Raw genomic sequence first — 20,066 nt, 5'->3', positions numbered from 1 at the left:
GAGGGGAATGACCTGACTCAGGCTGGCAGTGTCTGAACTGACTTCACGTGTGGCAAGTTCAATGGGTTGCAAAACCTTGCACAACGTTGAAATCATTCTCCACTGCGCTTGAGTCAGGTGCATTCCACCTCCTTTGCCTATATCGTAGGTAGCTGTATAGGCTTGAATGGCCTTTTGCTGCTCCTCCATCCTCTGAAGCATATAGAGGGTTGAATTCCACCTCGTTACCACCTCTTGCTTCAGATGATGGCAGGGCAAGTTCAGGAGTGTTTGCTGGTGCTCCAGTCTTCGGCACGCGGTGGCTGAATGCCGAAAGTGGCCGCAATTCTTCGGGCCACAGACAGCATCTCTTGCACGCCCCTGTCATTTTTCAAATAATTCTGCACCACCAAATTCAATGCATGTGCAAAAGATGGGACGTGCTCGAATTTGCCCAGATGTAATGCACGCACAATATTGGTGGCGTTGTCCGATGTCACAAATCCCCAGGAGAGTCCAATTGGGGTAAGCCATTCTGCGATGATGTTTCTCAGTTTCCGTAAGAGGTTGTCAGCTGTGTGCCTCTTATGGAAAGCGGTGATACAAAGCGTAGCCTGCCTAGGAACGAGTTGGCGTTTGCGAGATGCTGCTACTGGTGCCGCCGCTGCTGTTCTTGCTACGGGAGGCAATACATCTACCCAGTGTGCTGTCACAGTCATATAGTCCTCAGTCTGCCCTGCTCCACTTGTCCACATGTCCGTGGTTAAGTGGACATTGGGTACAACTGCATTTTTTAGGACACTGGTGACTCTTTTTCTGACGTCTGTGTACATTTTCGGTATCGCCTGCCTAGAGAAGTGGAACCTAGATGGTATTTGGTACCGGGGACACAGTACCTCAATCAATTCTCTAGTTCCCTGTGAATTAATGGTGGATACCGGAAACACGTTTTTCACCACCCAGGCTGCCAAGGCCTGAGTTATCCGCTTTGCAGCAGGATGACTGCTGTGATATTTCATCTTCCTCGCAAAGGACTGTTGGACAGTCAATTGCTTACTGGAAGTAGTACAAGTGGTCTTCCGCCTTCCCCTCTGGGATGACGATTGACTCTCAGCAGCAACAACAGCAGCGCCAGCAGCAGTAGGCGTTACACTCAAGGATGCATCGGAGGAATCCCAAGCAGGAGAGGACTCGTCAGACTTGACAGTGACATGGCCTGTAGGACTAATGGCTTTCCTGTCTAAGGAGGAAATTGACACTGAGGGAGTTGGTGGTGTGGTTTGCAGGAGCTTGGTTACAAGAGGAAGGGATTTAGTTGGTAGTGGACTGCTTCCGCTGTCATCCAAAGTTTTTGAACTTGTCAATGACTTGTGATGAATGCGGTCCAGGTGACGTATAAGGGAGGATGTTCCTAGGTGGTTAACGTCCTTACCCCTACTTATTACAGCTTGACAAAGGCAACACACGGCTTGACACCTGTTGTCCGCATTTCTGTTTAAATAATTCCACACCGAAGAGGTGATTTTTTTTTGTAATTTGACCAGGCATGTCAATGGCCATATTCGTCCCACGGACAACAGGTGTCTCCCCGGGTGCCTGACTTAAACAAACCACCTCACCATCAGAATCCTCCTTGTCAATTTCCTCCCCAGCAACACCCATATCCTCATCCTGGTGTACTTCAACAGTGACATCTTCAATTTGACTATCAGGAACTGGACTGCGGGTGCTCCTTCCACCAGTTGCAGGGGGCGTGCAAATGGTGTAAGGCGCCACCTCTTCCCGTCCAGTGTTGGGAAGGTCAGTCATCGCAACCAACACAATTGGACTCTCCTTGGGGATTTGTGATTTAGAAGAACGCACAGTTCTTTGCTGTGCTTTTGCCATCTTAACTCTTTTAAGTTTTCTAGCAGGAGGATGAGTGCTTCCATCCTCATGTGAATCTGAACCACTGGCCATGAACATAGGACAGGGCCTCAGCCGTTCCTTGCCACTCCGTGTCGTAAATGGCATATTGGCAAGTTTACGCTTCTCATCAGACGCTTTTAATTTTGATTTGTGGGTCATTTTACTGAAATTTTGTTTTTTGTATTCTACATGCTCTCTACTATGACATTGGGCATCGGCCTTGGCAGACGACATTGATGGCATTTCATCATCTTGGCCATGACTAGGGGCAGCAGCTTCAGCACGATGTGGAAGTGGATCTTGATCTTTCCCTATCTTACCCTCCACATTTTTGTTCTCTATTTTTTAATGTGTGGAATTATATGCCAGTAATATATCAATAGCAATGGCCTACTAGGTAGAGCAGTGGCCTACTGTACCGTACTGCTATATATTATATACTGGTGGTCAGCAAAATTATGCACTGTCCTCCTACTATATATACACTGCACCACTTAAATGCACCACAGGGATGGATGGATAGTATACTTGACGACACAGAGGTAGGTAGAGCAGTGGTCTACTGTACCGTACTGCTATATATTATATACTGGCGGTCAGCAAAATTATGCACTGTCCTCCTACTATATATACACCGCACAACAACTAAAATGCACCACAGGGATGGATGGATAGTATACTTGACGACACAGAGGTAGGTAGAGCAGTGGACTACTGTACCATACTGCTATATATTATATACTGGTGGTCAGCAAAATTATGCACTGTCCTCCTACTACTGCGCACAACAACTAAAATGCACCACAGGGATGGATGGATGGATGGATAGTATACTTGATGACACAGAGGTAGGTAGAGCAGTGGACTACTGTACCATACTGCTATACTGGTGGTCACTGGTCAGCAAAATTCTGCACTGTCCTGTCCTCCTATACTACAATGCAGCACAGATATGGAGCGTTTTTCAGGCAGAGAATGTAGACATTTTCAGCACACTCAGCACAGATATTTGCAAGCACACTGAGCACAGATATTTGCAGCACACTGAACACAACTGAGAGGACGCTGCACGTCCTCTCCCTATCATCTCCAATGCACGAGTGAAAATGGCGGCGACGCGCGGCTCCTTATATAGGATACGAATCTCGCGAGAATACGACAGTGGGATGATGACGTTCGGGCGCGCTCGGGTTAACCGAGCAAGGCGGGAGGATCAGAGTCTGTAAAATGGGTGAAGTTCGGGGGGGGGGGGGGTTCGGATTCCGAGGAACCGAACCCGCTCATCACTAATATATGTGTGTATATATATACCTATGCAGGCAGACCTATAGGACAACTGCTCGAAAATTAAAGGGATATTTTTATCCTAAGTTTACAAGTGGATCCCTTCTGTTGGACTTCACTGATACTTTGAAAAACTGAGGAAATGCCAACCCAATGAGCCAAGACAAATGAATGAAATATATATCTACATGCTGGAGAAGAATATAATTCATTAGGTGGCCTATAATAAGGAATCCCAATAAATGCTATCATATTCTGGGAATAATTTTCTTCAAGTTTTTTCAACTTGGTAATAAATATTTTTCAGTACAACTTTGGTTCAATTAGAACTTCATACCTTTTGAATACTACAGTTATTCCAATATAAACAGAGAGCTGTTATTTAGAAAACACCCCTGAAGAAGTCGACAGACGAAACGCGTTGGGTGAAAGCTCATTATATTGTTGTTTTTTTCCTTATACAAATAATGTTGAAATATACAATTGTATCTCCAATGTAAAAGAAAAGGAAAAGTTTTATGATAAGTTTTAAATCAAAATCTTTTAATAAAGAGATATATGTGATTCTAATATGGGTGTATAAATGTGTAAGGTCATCCTCTCTTTATATAACATCCACCAACAGTCATCTAATTATATCAGATTATAGAATAAGAGCGCTCCATAGAGATATTTCTTATATATATATATATATATATATATATATATATATATGAATCCAATAGTAGCGGCACTCAATGGGTCTTTAGTGTATTAAGAATAAATCAACGGCGGAGTGACGCCTGGCAGAGGTTAACGTTTCAGTTTAATACATACTTTCGTCAGAACAAAGAAGCAGTAGACTGTACATACCTTTATACCTTGAATATACCATGTGAATCAAACAGCGTGGGTGCTGACCGGGGCGCCTTCCGGTGACGTCGCGTGAGTGCGACGTGCGCTCTGCAGCGCCACTTCCGGTCAGGCCGTAACTAGGAAACAGAATCAACAAAACAGCACCGTCACCATAACAACAAGACAGCGGATGTCAGCCTCTATTAGAAACACCGATCGAATGGATATCCAAAAACGCAATAAACATACCCATGCAAATTAATTCTTATTAATACTATACAATACAGTACTCAGCTGCCAAATTATGATCTACCATACAGCATACATGATAAATACCACACTAGCTATGACTAATAAATCATACTAGAGGAAACAGTTCCAATGTAATTGTTCATTCAGTCCCCTGGGTACCAAAGTGTCCAGGGAGTGAATCCAGCGCGCCTCCAGCTGGAGAAGTCTCCTTGATCTATCGCCCCCTCTGATGTTTACAGGTACCTGATCAATGATTTTATATTTAAGGGTAGCCAGACTGTGTTGCATCATTTTGAAATGTCTGGCAACCGGTTGCTCAGAGTCTGATCCATCAAGCGCATGTCTAATAGACATTCTGTGGGTGGCCATCCTTTCCTTGAAACTACAAGTAGTCTTACCCACATAAAGGAGCCCACATGGGCAACGGATGAAGTAAACGACAAATTTGCTAGAGCAGGTAAGGACATGCTTGATTGAAAGTCGTTTTCCTGTATGCGGGTGAGCAAAAGAAAATCCTGCCTCCATATATCTACACGTAGTGCAGCCAGTGCACTTATAGCAGCCTGGCTTGCGTGTAAGGAAAGTAGTGGTCGGAGCAGGGAGTAATCTTCCAACATCATTCACCACCAATAGGTCTTTTAAGTTTCGTCCTCGTTTGTAACTAACAAGAACAGAAGAATTGAGACAGCGCTATTCACTTTGTAAAAAATATATTTTTAGTTTACTTTTCAATAAAAATAATAAAGACAATAAAGACTATAACATACAATTATACAATACACGCTTTGAACTATAGTGCCGGCCGGTACTAATGATATACTAATAATATATTTAAAACTATACCATATCAACACTGAATGTTGCCACTCTAAATCACCTTTCTAATCACCTGTGTTACCACACTCTTGGTCCCTTTAATGGGAGTTTTTAATCTCAGAGTCAATATCACACAGTGGCTAGAAAACTGATCTATTTGGATAAAGCACAATCTCAACCAAACATACTATATAAAATAAAAATTATAATTTATAAATGGCATCCATTTATCACAACAATTTAATTTATTAAAACACCGAATATGTAATGAATGATGCAGCTGATAATTAATAATCAGCTACTATTGAGCAGAGTCCATATATTCCAATCCAGATATTTGCCATAGGTAAGTATAATTAATACCACAGATGGAACTCATTTAATTATTGTCCATATATGTCAATCAATCTGATTGTTAGTATTTTATAAGATGATTAATAATTCGGCTGTTAATAAAGCAGTTAATTAGTGTAGAATTGAAGATAAATTGATTTTAGTTAATATTTCAGCTGTTGTTAAAACCACAGATTAACTGATTAACGGATTATATTCCAAATGTCCCAGTCTCCACTCAGCATACCGTACACTTTATATTCAGTATTTTACCTCTCCTTAGATCGTTGTAGGCATGGCAGCCGCTCCAACAATTTGAGATAATGTTCAAAAGATGTGCACCACTTTCCAGAATAGAGGTTTTCTCTCCCGGGTACAGCTTCGGACAAGTGCTTCAATCAGCTACCGCAACTGCTGTATAATGTAATGTCTGTCCCGGCAACCACCTTTATTAACCACTCTCCTCAGTACAGCATGTATTGGCAGGTAGCTTCAACAAGCCACACTGCTGTAACGTATTGAGGTGCACGGTATCCTAAGTCAGCCGCAGCAGACGCTGTATGATAAAGTACTTGTCCCGGCAATTACCTCCACTCTCCATTCTCCGCTCTCCTTTACACAGCGTGCGCTGGTGAGAGTGCTTTAGCAAGCCACGAAACAGTGGCACAATGAGGTATAGAGTATCCACAGTGATCTCTCCGAGTCTCCAAACGCGTTTCTCCGCCTACCCTCCGGCTTCGGCAGCTTCCTCAGTGTGGAAGCTGCCGAAGCCGGAGGGTAGGCGGAGAAACGCGTTTGGATACCGTGCACCTCAATACGTTACAGCAGTGTGGCTTGTTGAAGCTACCTACCAATACATGCTGTACTGAGGAGAGTGGTTAATAAAGGTGGTTGCCGGGACAGACATTACATCATACAGCAGTTGCGGTAGCTGATTGAAGCACTTGTCCGAAGCTGTACCCGGGAGAGAAAACCTCTATTCTGGAAAGTGGTGCACATCTTTTGAACATTATCTCAAATTGTTGGAGCGGCTGCCATGCCTACAACGATCTAAGGAGAGGTAAAATACTGAATATAAAGTGTACGGTATGCTGAGTGGAGACTGGGACATTTGGAATATAATCCGTTAATCAGTTAATCTGTGGTTTTAACAACAGCTGAAATATTAACTAAAATCAATTTATCTTCAATTCTACACTAATTAACTGCTTTATTAACAGCCTCTGTTCAATAGTAGCTGATTATTAATTATCAGCTGCATCATTCATTACATATTCAGTGTTTTAATAAATTAAATTGTTGTGATAAATGGATGCCATTTATAAATTATAATTTTTATTTTATATAGTATGTTTGGTTGAGATTGTGCTTTATCCAAATAGATCAGTTTTCTAGCCACTGTGTGATATTGACTCTGAGATTAAAAACTCCCATTAAAGGGACCAAGAGTGTGGTAACACAGGTGATTAGAAAGGTGATTTAGAGTGGCAACATTCAGTGTTGATATGGTATAGTTTTAAATATATTATTAGTATATCATTAGTACCGGCCGGCACTATAGTTCAAAGCGTGTATTGTATAATTGTATGTTATAGTCTTTATTGTCTTTATTATTTTTATTGAAAAGTAAACCAAAAATATATTTTTTACAAAGTGAATAGCGCTGTCTCAATTCTTCTGTTCTTGTTGGGTATATTCTTGGGTGAACTGGGATCAGTCCCCTGAGACTAGCTGCTTGCACCTTGTAAGGTGACAGCGCCAGGTGTATTTTCTTTTTAGTATCGTTTGTAACTAGGTAGTATGGACATATTTCTAAAGCGACTGAGATCAGTGTCATTAGTGACAATAGGCCATAATTCTTTTGATCTCCTCACATTGAATGAACTATTAGAATGGTATTGTTGAACAAACACCATTTTATCCTTGATGGTTTTTTTTGGAACAGGAGTCAGCAATTTCTCTCTGGGTATTGCAAGAGCCTTACATTTTGCCTTCATCAGATCTTTATGATGATAACCCTTAGTCAGGAATCGTGATATAAGGTCATCAATTGCCAATGAGGCTTTAACCGCTGTATCGGAAATGCGACATACCCGAATGAATTGAGACAGAGGTAGACTACTCACACAGGCTGGAGGATGCTGGCTGGACGCATGATGGTAGGTATTGCGGTCGGTTACTTTGCGGAAAACATCTGTATGCAGTTGACCATCTTTCAAGGAAACTGAGACGTCTAAGAAGTTGACACACTCATGACTGACATTGTAGGTGAATTTGATGTGCTCATCCACGTTGTTAATACTGTTGATGGCATCAATCAGCAGAGATTCCTCACCTCTCCAAATGAGGAAGAGGTCATCTATGTATCTGGTTATCCTTTATGCTTTAGAAATATGTCCATACTACCTAGTTACAAACAAGGACGAAACTTAAAAGACCTATTGGTGGTGAATGATGTTGGAAGATTACTCCCTGCTCCGACCACTACTTTCCTTACACGCAAGCCAGGCTGCTATAAGTGCACTGGCTGCACTACGTGTAGATATATGGAGGCAGGATCTTCTTTTGCTCACCCGCATACAGGAAAACGACTTTCAATCAAGCATGTCCTTACCTGCTCTAGCAAATTTGTCGTTTACTTCATCCGTTGCCCATGTGGGCTCCTTTATGTGGGTAAGACTACTTGTAGTTTCAAGGAAAGGATGGCCACCCACAGAATGTCTATTAGACATGCGCTTGATGGATCAGACTCTGAGCAACCGGTTGCCAGACATTTCAAAATGATGCAACACAGTCTGGCTACCCTTAAATATAAAATCATTGATCAGGTACCTGTAAACATCAGAGGGGGCGATAGATCAAGGAGACTTCTCCAGCTGGAGGCGCGCTGGATTCACTCCCTGGACACTTTGGTACCCAGGGGACTGAATGAACAATTAAATTGGAACTGTTTCCTCTAGTATGATTTATTAGTCATAGCTAGTGTGGTATTTATCATGTATGCTGTATGGTAGATCATAATTTGGCAGCTGAGTACTGTATTGTATAGTATTAATAAGAATTAATTTGCATGGGTATGTTTATTGCGTTTTTGGATATCCATTCGATCAGTGTTTCTAATAGAGGCTGACATCCGCTGTCTTGTTGTTATGGTGACGGTGCTGTTTTGTTGATTCTGTTTCCTAGTTACGGCCCGACCGGAAGTGGCGCTGCAGAGCGCACGTCGCACTCACGCGACGTCACCGAAAGGCGCCCCGGTCAGCACCCACGCTGTTTGATTCACATGGTGTATTCAAGGTATAAAGGTATGTACAGTCTACTGCTTCTTTGTTCTGACAAAAGTTTATGTATTAAACTGAAACGTTAACCTCTGCCAGGCGTCACTCCGCCGTTGATTTATTCTTCTTACACTAAAGACCCGTTGAGTGCCGCTACTATTGGATTCCTACATTGTCTGCTGCAACACAGATTATTGAAGGCACCCGGGCAAATACAGCACAGTATCCGGAGTGCCAGCTTTGTTTCCATTTATATATATATATATATATATATATATATATATATGTATTAATTACACACACACACACCACTGGTATATTCTCACCCACAATCCATTCATTTTACATTGTGCAATCATGGGCACAAATAGCTGCAGCCTAGGCAAAGCTTCAGGATAGAGCCCCCTAACCTGCAAAAACGCCACCATCTGCCAGACGGGAGATGCAGGTGGCCACTAGGTGTGCTGGGGTGAATTGCATCATTAAACATATACAGAGAAAATGGACATCACTCAAGGCGTTTTAAAAAGTGACAAAGTATATTGTAAACAAAGTCACAACATTTTTTCACTTTACAATTCCTTGAGTGCAGTCTGTTCTTTATATACTGTATAATACTGTATATGGGGTCTGGTGGAGATATTTAATTACGGTTGGGTACAGCATGCCTCCAGTCTGAATACAGACAGCGGCATCCCGACCACCATAATACCGACATTTGGCATTAAATTATCCTTACTCTCGCCCTCCAGCGAGCCTAACCATAACCCGCCCTAGCATACTAAAATTCAGGATGCCGTCTGTCAGGATTCTGTCATCGGCAATCTGACAGGTTTCGGGATTCTGGCACCAGTATTCCATCAGCCTGGATTCCAACTACATCCCTTTGTATTGTATGTGTATACGTACATATATACGCACAGACATACATATATTTGTAAGCTCCTTATTGTCTTCCATTTCTCCATGTGAAAGTTCATAACCGACCCACATACAGAGACATCCTTTAGTTTTTTCCTAGATGAAGTCAGTGGTGCCCTCCAGTGACCGGCGCCCCTAGGTAGCCACCTAATGGTAGAGCCGGCCCTGGCAGCCAGTCACGCATCTGCAATGCGCGGCGCACGCATCACAGGTAAGATGAGTGTGGCTGCTTATAACATACATATTATGGCTATCTAAAGAGCTTGCAGGCATTGAGAATGAAGCTATGTTTTTGCTTTTCCCATAAGTAACACTCAGTAAGAACTTAATGAGACCAGCACTTGTTACAAGATGTTACTAGAAGATTTTCAGCAGCCATTGATCATCTGTAAATAATATAAAAGACTGTAGACCGCAGAAAAAAAAATATATAGAACAGCTGATCACAGAATTGACAGTATGCCAGTGTTTCTCAAATGTAGTCCTCAGGAGCAGCCAACAGTGCATGTTTCCTCATAGAATCACAAACTAAATAATTAATAAAACATGTGTCAGTTCGTAATTAATAAGGAATATCAGATTACCGAAACACTGATCTATGCTATGCCCTTTATAATAGAAGCAGAATTGGTGTTGTAGTAAATGGTTTTAAAGATCACTTTCAGCTGTTGTAAATCCTTGCGGGCATACTGATCAAAGAGCAAAGTTTTTTTTTTGAGAACATGTTGAAAAATTTCCTCTCTGCTGCTCATTTGATTTATTACAGATGGAAGATTTTATCACTTTGTAATTGGCCTTCTCTTTTAAACAATGGTAGATCATTGATTGGAGGATACATGAGAAATGCATTATTCAATAAATAATTCAAAATACCTGTGGTACCTGTACTGTAGTTGCCTTTTCAGGCTTAACATTCTTTAATTACAGGATTTATGGCCCTCATTCAGTATGGATCACAGGAGCAATCCTCAGCGCAGTTTCCCAATAATCCCAGACATGGCGAGGCCAAGGACAGTGTCGTGAGAAGCAGTTTTCTTGGCTCAGCAAGCCGCCCTGCGAAGGCCAGCCTGAATAAGCTGAGACTTACTCAGCTTGCCGTCACAGATGACCATTGGATTCCACACTGCGACTCTAGTCACAGTGCTGATATCGCGAATGTAGCAAGGTGATGTGCATTTGCATTGTCAAGGATCACATGTGCAAAGCTGCTGCGTGCAGCTTAGCAAATGAGATCATAACTGAATGAGGGCCTATGTTCTAAGAAAGCAGAACAACTAATGGTAGGACCTTTTGTTCTCCATGTAAACACTGTAAAGCAGAAATTCCCAACTCGGGCTTCAAGGCATCCCAACAGACCAGGTTTTTAAGATATTCATGGCTGAGCACAGATGGTTAAATCAAACTGACTAAGGCACTATGTCAGTCACCTGTGACCAAGCATGGATATACTTAATACCTAGACCATTAGGGTGCCTTGAGGACCAAGTTTAGGAATCTCTGGTGTAGAAAATTCCTCTAATTGCATTAGTGTTCACACTGAAAGATCCAAGAGCACCCTTGTTACATTAAAATATAAATATTTTAATTATTTCTATCTATCAGAAGGCAAGTTTTGTAATTAGATGGTATGTATTTTTTTTTTTTTAATGACAATCATATTGTATGATTTTTTCCACTCCATATAACAAATTTAGGACTAGTTACCTGCAGCTGCAGGCCACAGATGGTCATACTGTGATGCACTGTGCAGGAGGACTAGAAACATATGCAGACTACCTAAATATATCTGAATAGGAACATTGTCATTCAACTGCCTGGCTCCAAGGTATGGATAACAGGGCAGTGAAGGGAACTAATAATAATGGTTGCTACTCTGGATTGCAGAGTTAAAAAATAATGGAATGTATACACTTTATCCATGCCACTCAATGGAAAAATCTTTATTTTTATTGTACTTGCCAAAATATCTAGTGTCGAAAACAACGCTTTTTAAAAAAAAAAAAAATCAATAACAAATATTTACTTACCATCAATAACCTACCTACAGTACAGTATGAAAGTAGTTCTATTATGAGCTGAAGTGTTTACTTACTGCAATAAAAGATTCTACAGCCTTTTGTTGGATTTCCGCTTTGCTAAGAGACTGAATTTCCACATGGAGGTAGACATTTTGAGGATCACTGGTATACACCACCTACCACCAAACAATGAAATTCGAATCATTATTTATATCATTTCCAAATGGAATAAATCTCAAATATACACAATTATACATATAAACTTGCTATTTAAGAACATCTTCTCTTCTTCTGCAAAGTAAGCCAAGATGAATTTGGCATATGTGGACTTTTGTTTTTACATTTTTTTTTCCCTTCTACCGTGTAAACATACAATTTCCCATTCAATCTTTACAAGAAATGTATTTCTAAGAAAGCATCTGGAGGTCAAACTTGTAAATTCATAGGTTACAGCAGGAAGTTTTAATGAGTGTTAGGATTTGTAATTGCTCAAGTCTTGCTGAGAAGCTCTGTTTGCGAAACATAACTGTGGGGTACTTTTCTTTCACTAGCGATATATAACATGGCTATTGGGGTCTATGCTGCTATATCACAGCAACCAATGACATTTTAGAAGATGCTAGGATCGCAGAAAACCTCTAATGTTATTATGTACTTTACATGCAGCCTTCCAGTGTTAAGCTAATGAATGTTTAAATAAATGTAAAGAAGTGCCAACATTATCAGTACCTGAGATGCACCACATCTGGTGCAAGTTGCAGTTGATTTAATTGGCATTGGTTTTGTTGCAGCTGGTGCTTTGGTATATTTGGGGTATGCCTTGGCCATACAGTTGCTTGTTGCTTTGGAGCGAAATGTAGCATTGATCATCACTCTTTCACATCCCTGAGAAGAGCAATAGCTGTGACTGTCGCGGTTGTGTTTTGCTTGGAGGAAGAGAAAGAGTAATCTAAAGTGTATGAGAAAAGAAGTAGACATGGAATTAGAATTACAATCAAACTTATTCTGTAATGGTTTGTTTAGAGAAATTCATAAATACAAATTTAGAAATGGCATGTAAGAAAATTGATTATGGGGGTCATTCCGAGTTGATCGTAGCCCTGCCAAATTTTGCAGGGCTACGATCATGTCCATAGACATGTGGGGGGACGCCCAGCACAGGGCTATCCCGCCCAGCACAGGGCTATCCCGCCCCGCATGTCAGTGCCGGTTCCCCAAGCAGAAGTGCAAAAGCATCGCACAGCGGCGATTCTTTTGCACTTTAGGAGTAGCTCCCAGCCAGCGCAGCTTTAGCGTGCTGGCCAGGAGCTACTGGTCGCTCCCCGGCCCGCAGCGGCTGCGTGTGACGTCACGCAGCCGCTGCTGCCCGCCCCCCCGCACAGTACGGCCACACCTGCGTTGGCCGGACCGCGCCCACGAAACGGCGTCCAAATGCTGCCGTTTCGTGACCCCCCACGCCCAGCGACCGCCTCTGCCTGTCAATCAGGCAGAGGCGATCGTACTGCATGGCATGCGCTGGCGCACTGCGGCGCAGTTCTGACCCGATCGCACCGCTGCGATAAACTGCAGCGTGCGATCGGGTCAGAATGATCCCCCATGTTACAAGTGTGAAGAAATCCTTAGAACTTTACTAGACTAGAAGGCCTGAAGGATATGTATCACAAACCTGTATCTCACATATAAAGCGAGAATTGTTACTAAAGGAAACAATTTATACTTTAAACAAAACAGCCATCGGGGTACTATATTAATTAGGTTGTCTCTGAGTACAGGTTATAACACAGACCAACACATTTCTGACCTATTATATTTTTTTATGAGTAGTTCAACTTCCAATGGATTAATGATGTGCCTCCACATACAGGATTCCTTAGGTTGCTGCTAGTAGACTTTAGCTTGCCTACAGTTCGCAATGTCTTTATAGAAGGTAGGTCATGTGATACAAAATAAGGACTCAATTAAATATTTGGATTAAAAACATTTTGGCAAATGTGACAACTGTTTTGGGTGGTTCCTCTCTTATTAGATAGTGCAAAATTTCACAGTCTTTGGGATTCAATTTGAAATTGACATTTTTATATATCTTCCCCCCACCTTCCCAAACTATCAGAACCCATATGCACAATGAGTGTGGCATATTTTCCTGAGATCCACTTGTTTCAGAAGTAACTAATCTTTTACCACAAGACCTTGTAAATCTCATAGCCCAGAGTTTACCGTTAACTCCCAGAGGTTGAGAATGTTAATGTAAAATGGATGATTATCGGGCAGTTGGCATGGGTAAGGCTATTAATCTGTGGTCCCATTTATATGACCCCTGTTATTTCTGACAGTAGAGGAAGGTCACAATATTTAGAAAACATTTTTTCATGGACATAACCTTTAAAAAGTGATACTATCAACAGCTAGTGATACAGAAAAAAATCACTGCAAGCCTTAAAATAGTTCAAGATTTTCCTGGAAACTCAATGACTGTTGAACTTGGTCATGGGTTAGATGGGTGTTGACAAATTGTATCCTGTTAAGAATACATCGGAGATCCTATTATTACCCTGTGTCGTTATCAAAGAAAAACTTCCTCTCAAATATTTTCTTCTGCAGTTCCTCTATAGAGGACACCGGCTGGTATTCTTCAACGGGAATCGTCAAGCTTTTAACAATCTGTGACATCACCTGAAAGCTAGTGTCTGGGGGGTAACACAGACCAACTCTGATCCAGTCATCTCTGTGATGAAGACAATGTACAGCTTTAAAACTTCAAGAAAGAGACAGTACATGTGACATAGATCTATATAAACGAAATACAATGTTATGCTTAAATATAAGTTCAATATGCACCAAATGAAAATAAATTACAGATCACTGCATTTTTAAAATTGAAAGGAGTTTAATTTCATGAAAACATTCCTATATGAGTGAAAAAGCATCAAAAATAAAAAATAGATATCCCCGTAACCTACAGACGTTTTTCAATTGCAGTAGAGTTGTTCAGATGTGACTACTTACTTACACCTATCCTCAAAACTCTCCAAACAGGTCTGGTATGAGTGACCAGTGCGATACATCATTATGCTTTATCTGCAACTTTATACTAATTCCCTTGCTACCAAAAAATATTCCTAAAAACATAGGGCCTAATTCGAGGTTGATCGCAAAAGCAAAATCTTCCTCTAATGGGGAAAAACGATGTACACTGCAGGTGGGGCAGATGTAACATGTGCAGAGAGTTAGATTTGGATGTGGTGTGTTCAAACTGAAATCTAAAATGCAGTGTAAAAATAAAGCAGCCAGTATTTACCCTGCACAGAAACAAAATAACCCACACAAATCTAACTCTTTCTGCACATGTTATATCTGCCTCCCCTGCAGTGCACATGGTTTTGCCCAACTGCTAACAAAATTCCTGCTGCGATCAACTCAGAATTACCCTCCATATGTGAACCAAGATGCAAAATTGAGGAAGTACCAAAATTGTGGTGAAAAATTGCACAACATGGAAATGTTGCCATGTGGCATAAAAAAAAAAAAAAAAAAAAAAAAGGTATACGAGGACACATCTGTAGGTATATTTGAAAAAAAAATAAATAAGAATTTACTTACCGATAATTCTATTTCTCATAGTCCGTAGTGGATGCTGGGGACTCCGTAAGGACCATGGGGAATAGCGGCTCCGCAGGAGACTGGGCACATCTAAAGAAAGCTTTAGGACTATCTGGTGTGCACTGGCTCCTCCCCCTATGACCCTCCTCCAAGCCTCAGTTAGGATACTGTGCCCGGACGAGCGTACACAATAAGGAAGGATTTTGAATCCCGGGTAAGACTCATACCAGCCACACCAATCACACCGTACAACTTGTGATCTGAACCCAGTTAACAGCATGATAACAGAGGAGCCTCTAGAAAAGATGGCTCACTACAGCAATAACCCGATTTTTTGGTAACAATAACTATGTACCAGTATTGCAGACAATCCGCACTTGGGATGGGCGCCCAGCATCCACTACGGACTATGAGAAATAGAATTATCGGTAAGTAAATTCTTATTTTCTCTAACGTCCTAAGTGGATGCTGGGGACTCCGTAAGGACCATGGGGATTATACCAAAGCTCCCAAATGGGCGGGAGAGTGCGGATGACTCTGCAGCACCAAATGAGAGAACTCCAGGTCCTCCTCAGCCAGGATATCAATTTTGTAGAATTTTACAAACGTATTTGCTCCTGACCAAGTAGCTGCTCGGCAAAGTTGTAAAGCCGAGACCCCTCGGGCAGCCGCCCAAGATGAGCCCACCTTCCTTGTGGAGTGGGCATTTACAGATTTTTGGCTGTGGCAGGCCTGCCACAGAATGTGCAAGCTGAATTGTACTACAAATCCAACGAGCAATAGTCTGCTTAGAAGCAGGAGCACCCAGCTTGTTGGGTGCATACAGGATAAACAGCGAGTCAGATTTCCTGACTCCAGCCGTCCTGGAAACATATATTTTCAGGGCCCTGACAACGTCTAGCAACTTGGAGTCCTCCAAGTCCCTAGTAGCAGCAGGCACCACAAATAGGTTGGTTCAGGTGAAACGCTGAAACCACCTTAGGGAGAAACTTAGGACGAGTCCTCAATTCCGCCCTGTCCGAATGGAAAATCAGATAAGGGCTTTTTTAGGATAAAGTCGCCAATTCTGACACGCGCCTGGCCCAGGCCAGGGCAAACAGCATGACCACTTTCCATGTGAGATATTTTAACTCCACAGATTTAAGTGGTTCAAACCAATGTGACTTTTGGAACCCAAAACTACATTGAGATCCCAAAGTGCCACTGGAGGCACAAAAGGAGGCTGTATATGCAGTACCCCTTTTACAAACGTCTGAACTTCAGGGACTGAAGCTAGTTCTTTTTGGAAGAAAATTGACAGGGCCGAAATTTGAACCTTAATGGACCCTAATTTCAGGCCCATAGACACTCCTGTTTGCAGGAAATGTAGGAATCGACCCAGTTGAATTTCCTCCGTCGAGCCTTACTGGCCTCGCACCACGCAACATATTTTCGCCAATTGCGGTGATAATGTTTTTGCGGTTACATCCTTCCTGGCTTTGATCAGGATAGGGTTGACTTCATCCGGAATGCCTTTTTTTCCTTCAGGATCCGGCGTTCAACCGCCATGCCGTCAAACGCAGCCGCAGTAAGTCTTGGAACAGACAGGGTCCTTGCTGGAGCAGGTCCCTTCTTAGAGGTAGAGGCCACGGATCCTCCGTGAGCATCTCTTGAAGTTCCGGTTACCAAGTCCTTCTTGGCCAATCCGGAGCCACGAATATAGTGCTTACTCCTCTCCATCTTATCAATCTCAGTACCTTGGGTATGAGAGGCAGAGGAGGGAACACATACCCTGACTGGTACACCCACGGTGTTACCAGAGCGTCTACAGCTATTGCCTGAGGGTCCCTGGACCTGGCGCAATACCTGTCGAGTTTTTCCCAACGGTTTATAATCATGTGGAAGACTTCTGGGTGAAGTCCCCACTCTCCCGGGTGGAGGTCGTGCTGAGGAAGTCTGCTTCCCAGTTGTCCACTCCCGGAATGAATACTGCCGACAGTGCTATCACATGATTTTCCGCCCAGCGAAGAATCCTTGCAGCTTCTGCCATTGCCCTCCTGCTTCTTGTGCCACCCTGTCTGTTTACGTGGGTGACTGCCGTGATGTTGTCCGACTGGATCAACACCGGCTGACCTTGAAGCAGAGGTCTTGTTAAGCTTAGAGCATTGTAAATGTCCCTTAGCTTCAGGATATTTATGTGAAGTGATGTCTCCAGGCTTGACCCTAAGCCCTGGATATTCCTTCCCTGTGTGACTGCTCCCCAGCCTCGCAGGCTGGCATCCGTGGTCACCAGGACCCAGTCCTGAATGCCGAATCTGCGGCCCTCTAGAAGATGAGCACTCTGCAACCACCACAGGAGGTACACCTGTGTCCTTGGTGACAGGGTTATCTGCTGATGCATCTGAAGATGCGACCCGGACCATTTGTCCAGCAGGTCCCACTGGAAAGTTCTTGCGTGGAATCTGCCGAATGGGATTGCTTCGTAGGAAGCCACCATTTTACCCAGAACCCTTGTGCATTGATGCACTGAGACTTGGCTCGGTTTTAGGAGGTTCCTGACTAGCTCGGATAACTCCCTGGCTTTCTCCTCCGGGAGAAACACCTTTTTCTGGACTGTGTCCAGGATCATCCCTAGGAACCGAAGACAAGTCGTCGGAACCAGCTGCGATTTTGGAATATTGAGAATCCAATCGTGCTGCCGCAACACTACCTGAGATAGTGCTACACCGACCTCCAACTGTTCCCTGGATCTTACCCTTATCAGGGAATTGTCCAAGTAAGGGATAACTAAAATTCCCTTCCTTCGAAGGAATATCATCATTTCGGCCATTACCTTGGTAAAGACCCGGGGTGCCGTGGACCATCCATACGGCAGCGTCTGAACTGATGGTGACAGTTCTGTACCATAAACCTGAGGTACCCTTGGTGAGAAGGGTAAATTTTGACATGAAGGTAAGCATCCTTGATGTCCCGAGACACCATGTAGTCCCCTTCTTCCAGGTTCGCAATCACTGCTCTGAGTGACTCAATCTTGAATTTGAACCTCTGTATGTAAGTGTTCAAAGATTTTAGATTTAGAATCGGTCTCACCGAGCCGTCCGGCTTCGGTACCACCACAGTGTGGAATAATACCCCGTTCCCTGTTGCAGGAGGGGTATCTTGATTATCACCTGCTGGGAATACAGCTTGTGAATGGCTTCCAAAACTGTCTCCCTGTCAGAAGGAGACATCGGTAAAGCCGACTTTAGGAAACGGCGAGGGGGAGACGTCTCGAATTCTAATTTGTACCCCTGAGATATCACCTGAAGGATCCAGGGGTCTACTTGCGAGTGAGCCCACTGCGCGCTGAAATTCATTGAGACGGACCCCCCACCGTGCCTGATTCTGCTTGTAAAGCCCCAGCGTATACTGAGGGCTTGGCAGAGGCGGGAGAGGGTTTCTGTTCCTGGGAACTGGCTGATTTCTGCAGCCTTTTTCCTCTCCCTCTGTCACGGGGCAGAAAAGAGGAACCTTTTGCCCCCTTGTCCACGAAAAGAGTGCGCCTGATAATACGGCGTCTTCTCATGTTGAGAGGCGACCTGGGGTACAAACGTGGATTTCCCAGCTGTTGCCGTGGCCACCAGGTCTAAAAGACCGACCCCAAATAACTCCTCCCCTTAATAAGGCAATACTTCCAAATGCCATTTGGAATACGCATCACCTGACCACTGACGTGTCCATAACCCTCTACTGGTAGAAATGGACAACGCACTTACTCTTGATGCCAGTCGGCAAATATTCCGCTGTGCATCACGCATATATAGAAATGCATCTTTCAAATGCTCTATAGGCAAAAATATACTGTCCCTATCTAGGGTATCAATATTTTCAGTCAGGGAATCCGACCACGCCGACCCAGCACTGCACATCCAGGCTGAGGCGATTGCTGGTCGCAGTATAACACCAGTATGTGTGTAAATACATTTTAGGATACCCTCCTGCTTTCTATCAGCAGGATCCTTAAGGGCGGCCATCTCAGGAGAGGTTAGAGCCCTTACAAGCGTGTGAGCGTTTATCCACCCTAGGGGGTGTTTCCCAACGCACCCTAACCTCTGGCGGGAAAGGATATAATGCCAATAACATTTTAGAAATTATCAGTTGTTATCGGGGGAAACCCACGCATCATCACACACCTCATTTAATTTCTCAGATTCAGGAAAACTACAGGTAGTTTTTCCTCACCGAACATAATACCCCTTTTTGGTGGTACTCGTATTATCAGAAAATGTGTAAAACATTTTTCATTGCCTCAATCATGTAACGTGTGGCCCTACTGGAAGTCACATTTGTCTCTTCACCGTCGACACTGGAGTCAGTATCCGTGTCGGCGTCTATATCTGCCATCTGAGGTAACGGGCGCTTTATAGCCCCTGACGGCCTATGAGACGTCTGGACAGGCACAAGCTGAGTAGCCGGCTGTCTCATGTCAACCACTGTCTTTTATACAGAGCCGACACTGTCACGTAATTTCTTCCAACAGTTCATCCACTCAGGTGTCGACCCCCTAGGGGGTGACATCACTATTACAGGCAATCTGCTCCGTCTCCACTCATTTTTCTCCTCATACATGTCGACACAAAAGTACCGACATACAGCACACACACAGGGAATGCTCTGATAGAGGACAGGACCCCACTAGCCCTTTGGGGAGACAGAGGGAGAGTTTGCCAGCACACACCAGAGCGCTATATATATATATATATATATATATATATATATATATATAGGGATAACCTTATATAAGTGTTTTTCCCCTTATAGCTGCTGTATAGTTAATACTGCGCCTAATTAGTGCCCCCCTCTCTTTTTTAACCCTTTCTGTAGT

At 43.1% G+C, this 20,066-nt stretch overlaps 1 protein-coding gene across 1 annotated transcript in view; it reads right to left on the bottom strand.

Annotated features, from left to right (window-relative positions):
• Positions 1-20,066, bottom strand: part of CEMIP2 (cell migration inducing hyaluronidase 2) — a 132,293-nt gene that overhangs the window by 17,547 nt on the left and 94,680 nt on the right. The window contains exons 19-21 of the mRNA XM_063913887.1: positions 14,175-14,348; positions 12,353-12,572; positions 11,698-11,799 (exon numbers count right to left, since the gene is read on the bottom strand). Of these exons, the coding sequence (XP_063769957.1) occupies positions 11,698-11,799; positions 12,353-12,572; positions 14,175-14,348 (496 nt within the window). The remainder of the gene's footprint in view (positions 1-11,697; positions 11,800-12,352; positions 12,573-14,174; positions 14,349-20,066) is intronic.

The sequence above is a fragment of the Pseudophryne corroboree genome, chromosome 1 (genome assembly GCF_028390025.1).
Source record: "Pseudophryne corroboree isolate aPseCor3 chromosome 1, aPseCor3.hap2, whole genome shotgun sequence".
In the NCBI taxonomy this organism is placed as follows: domain Eukaryota; kingdom Metazoa; phylum Chordata; class Amphibia; order Anura; family Myobatrachidae; genus Pseudophryne; species Pseudophryne corroboree.
Note: the sequence above shows the minus strand (reverse complement) of the source record. Positions and strands in the feature narration are given on the sequence as shown.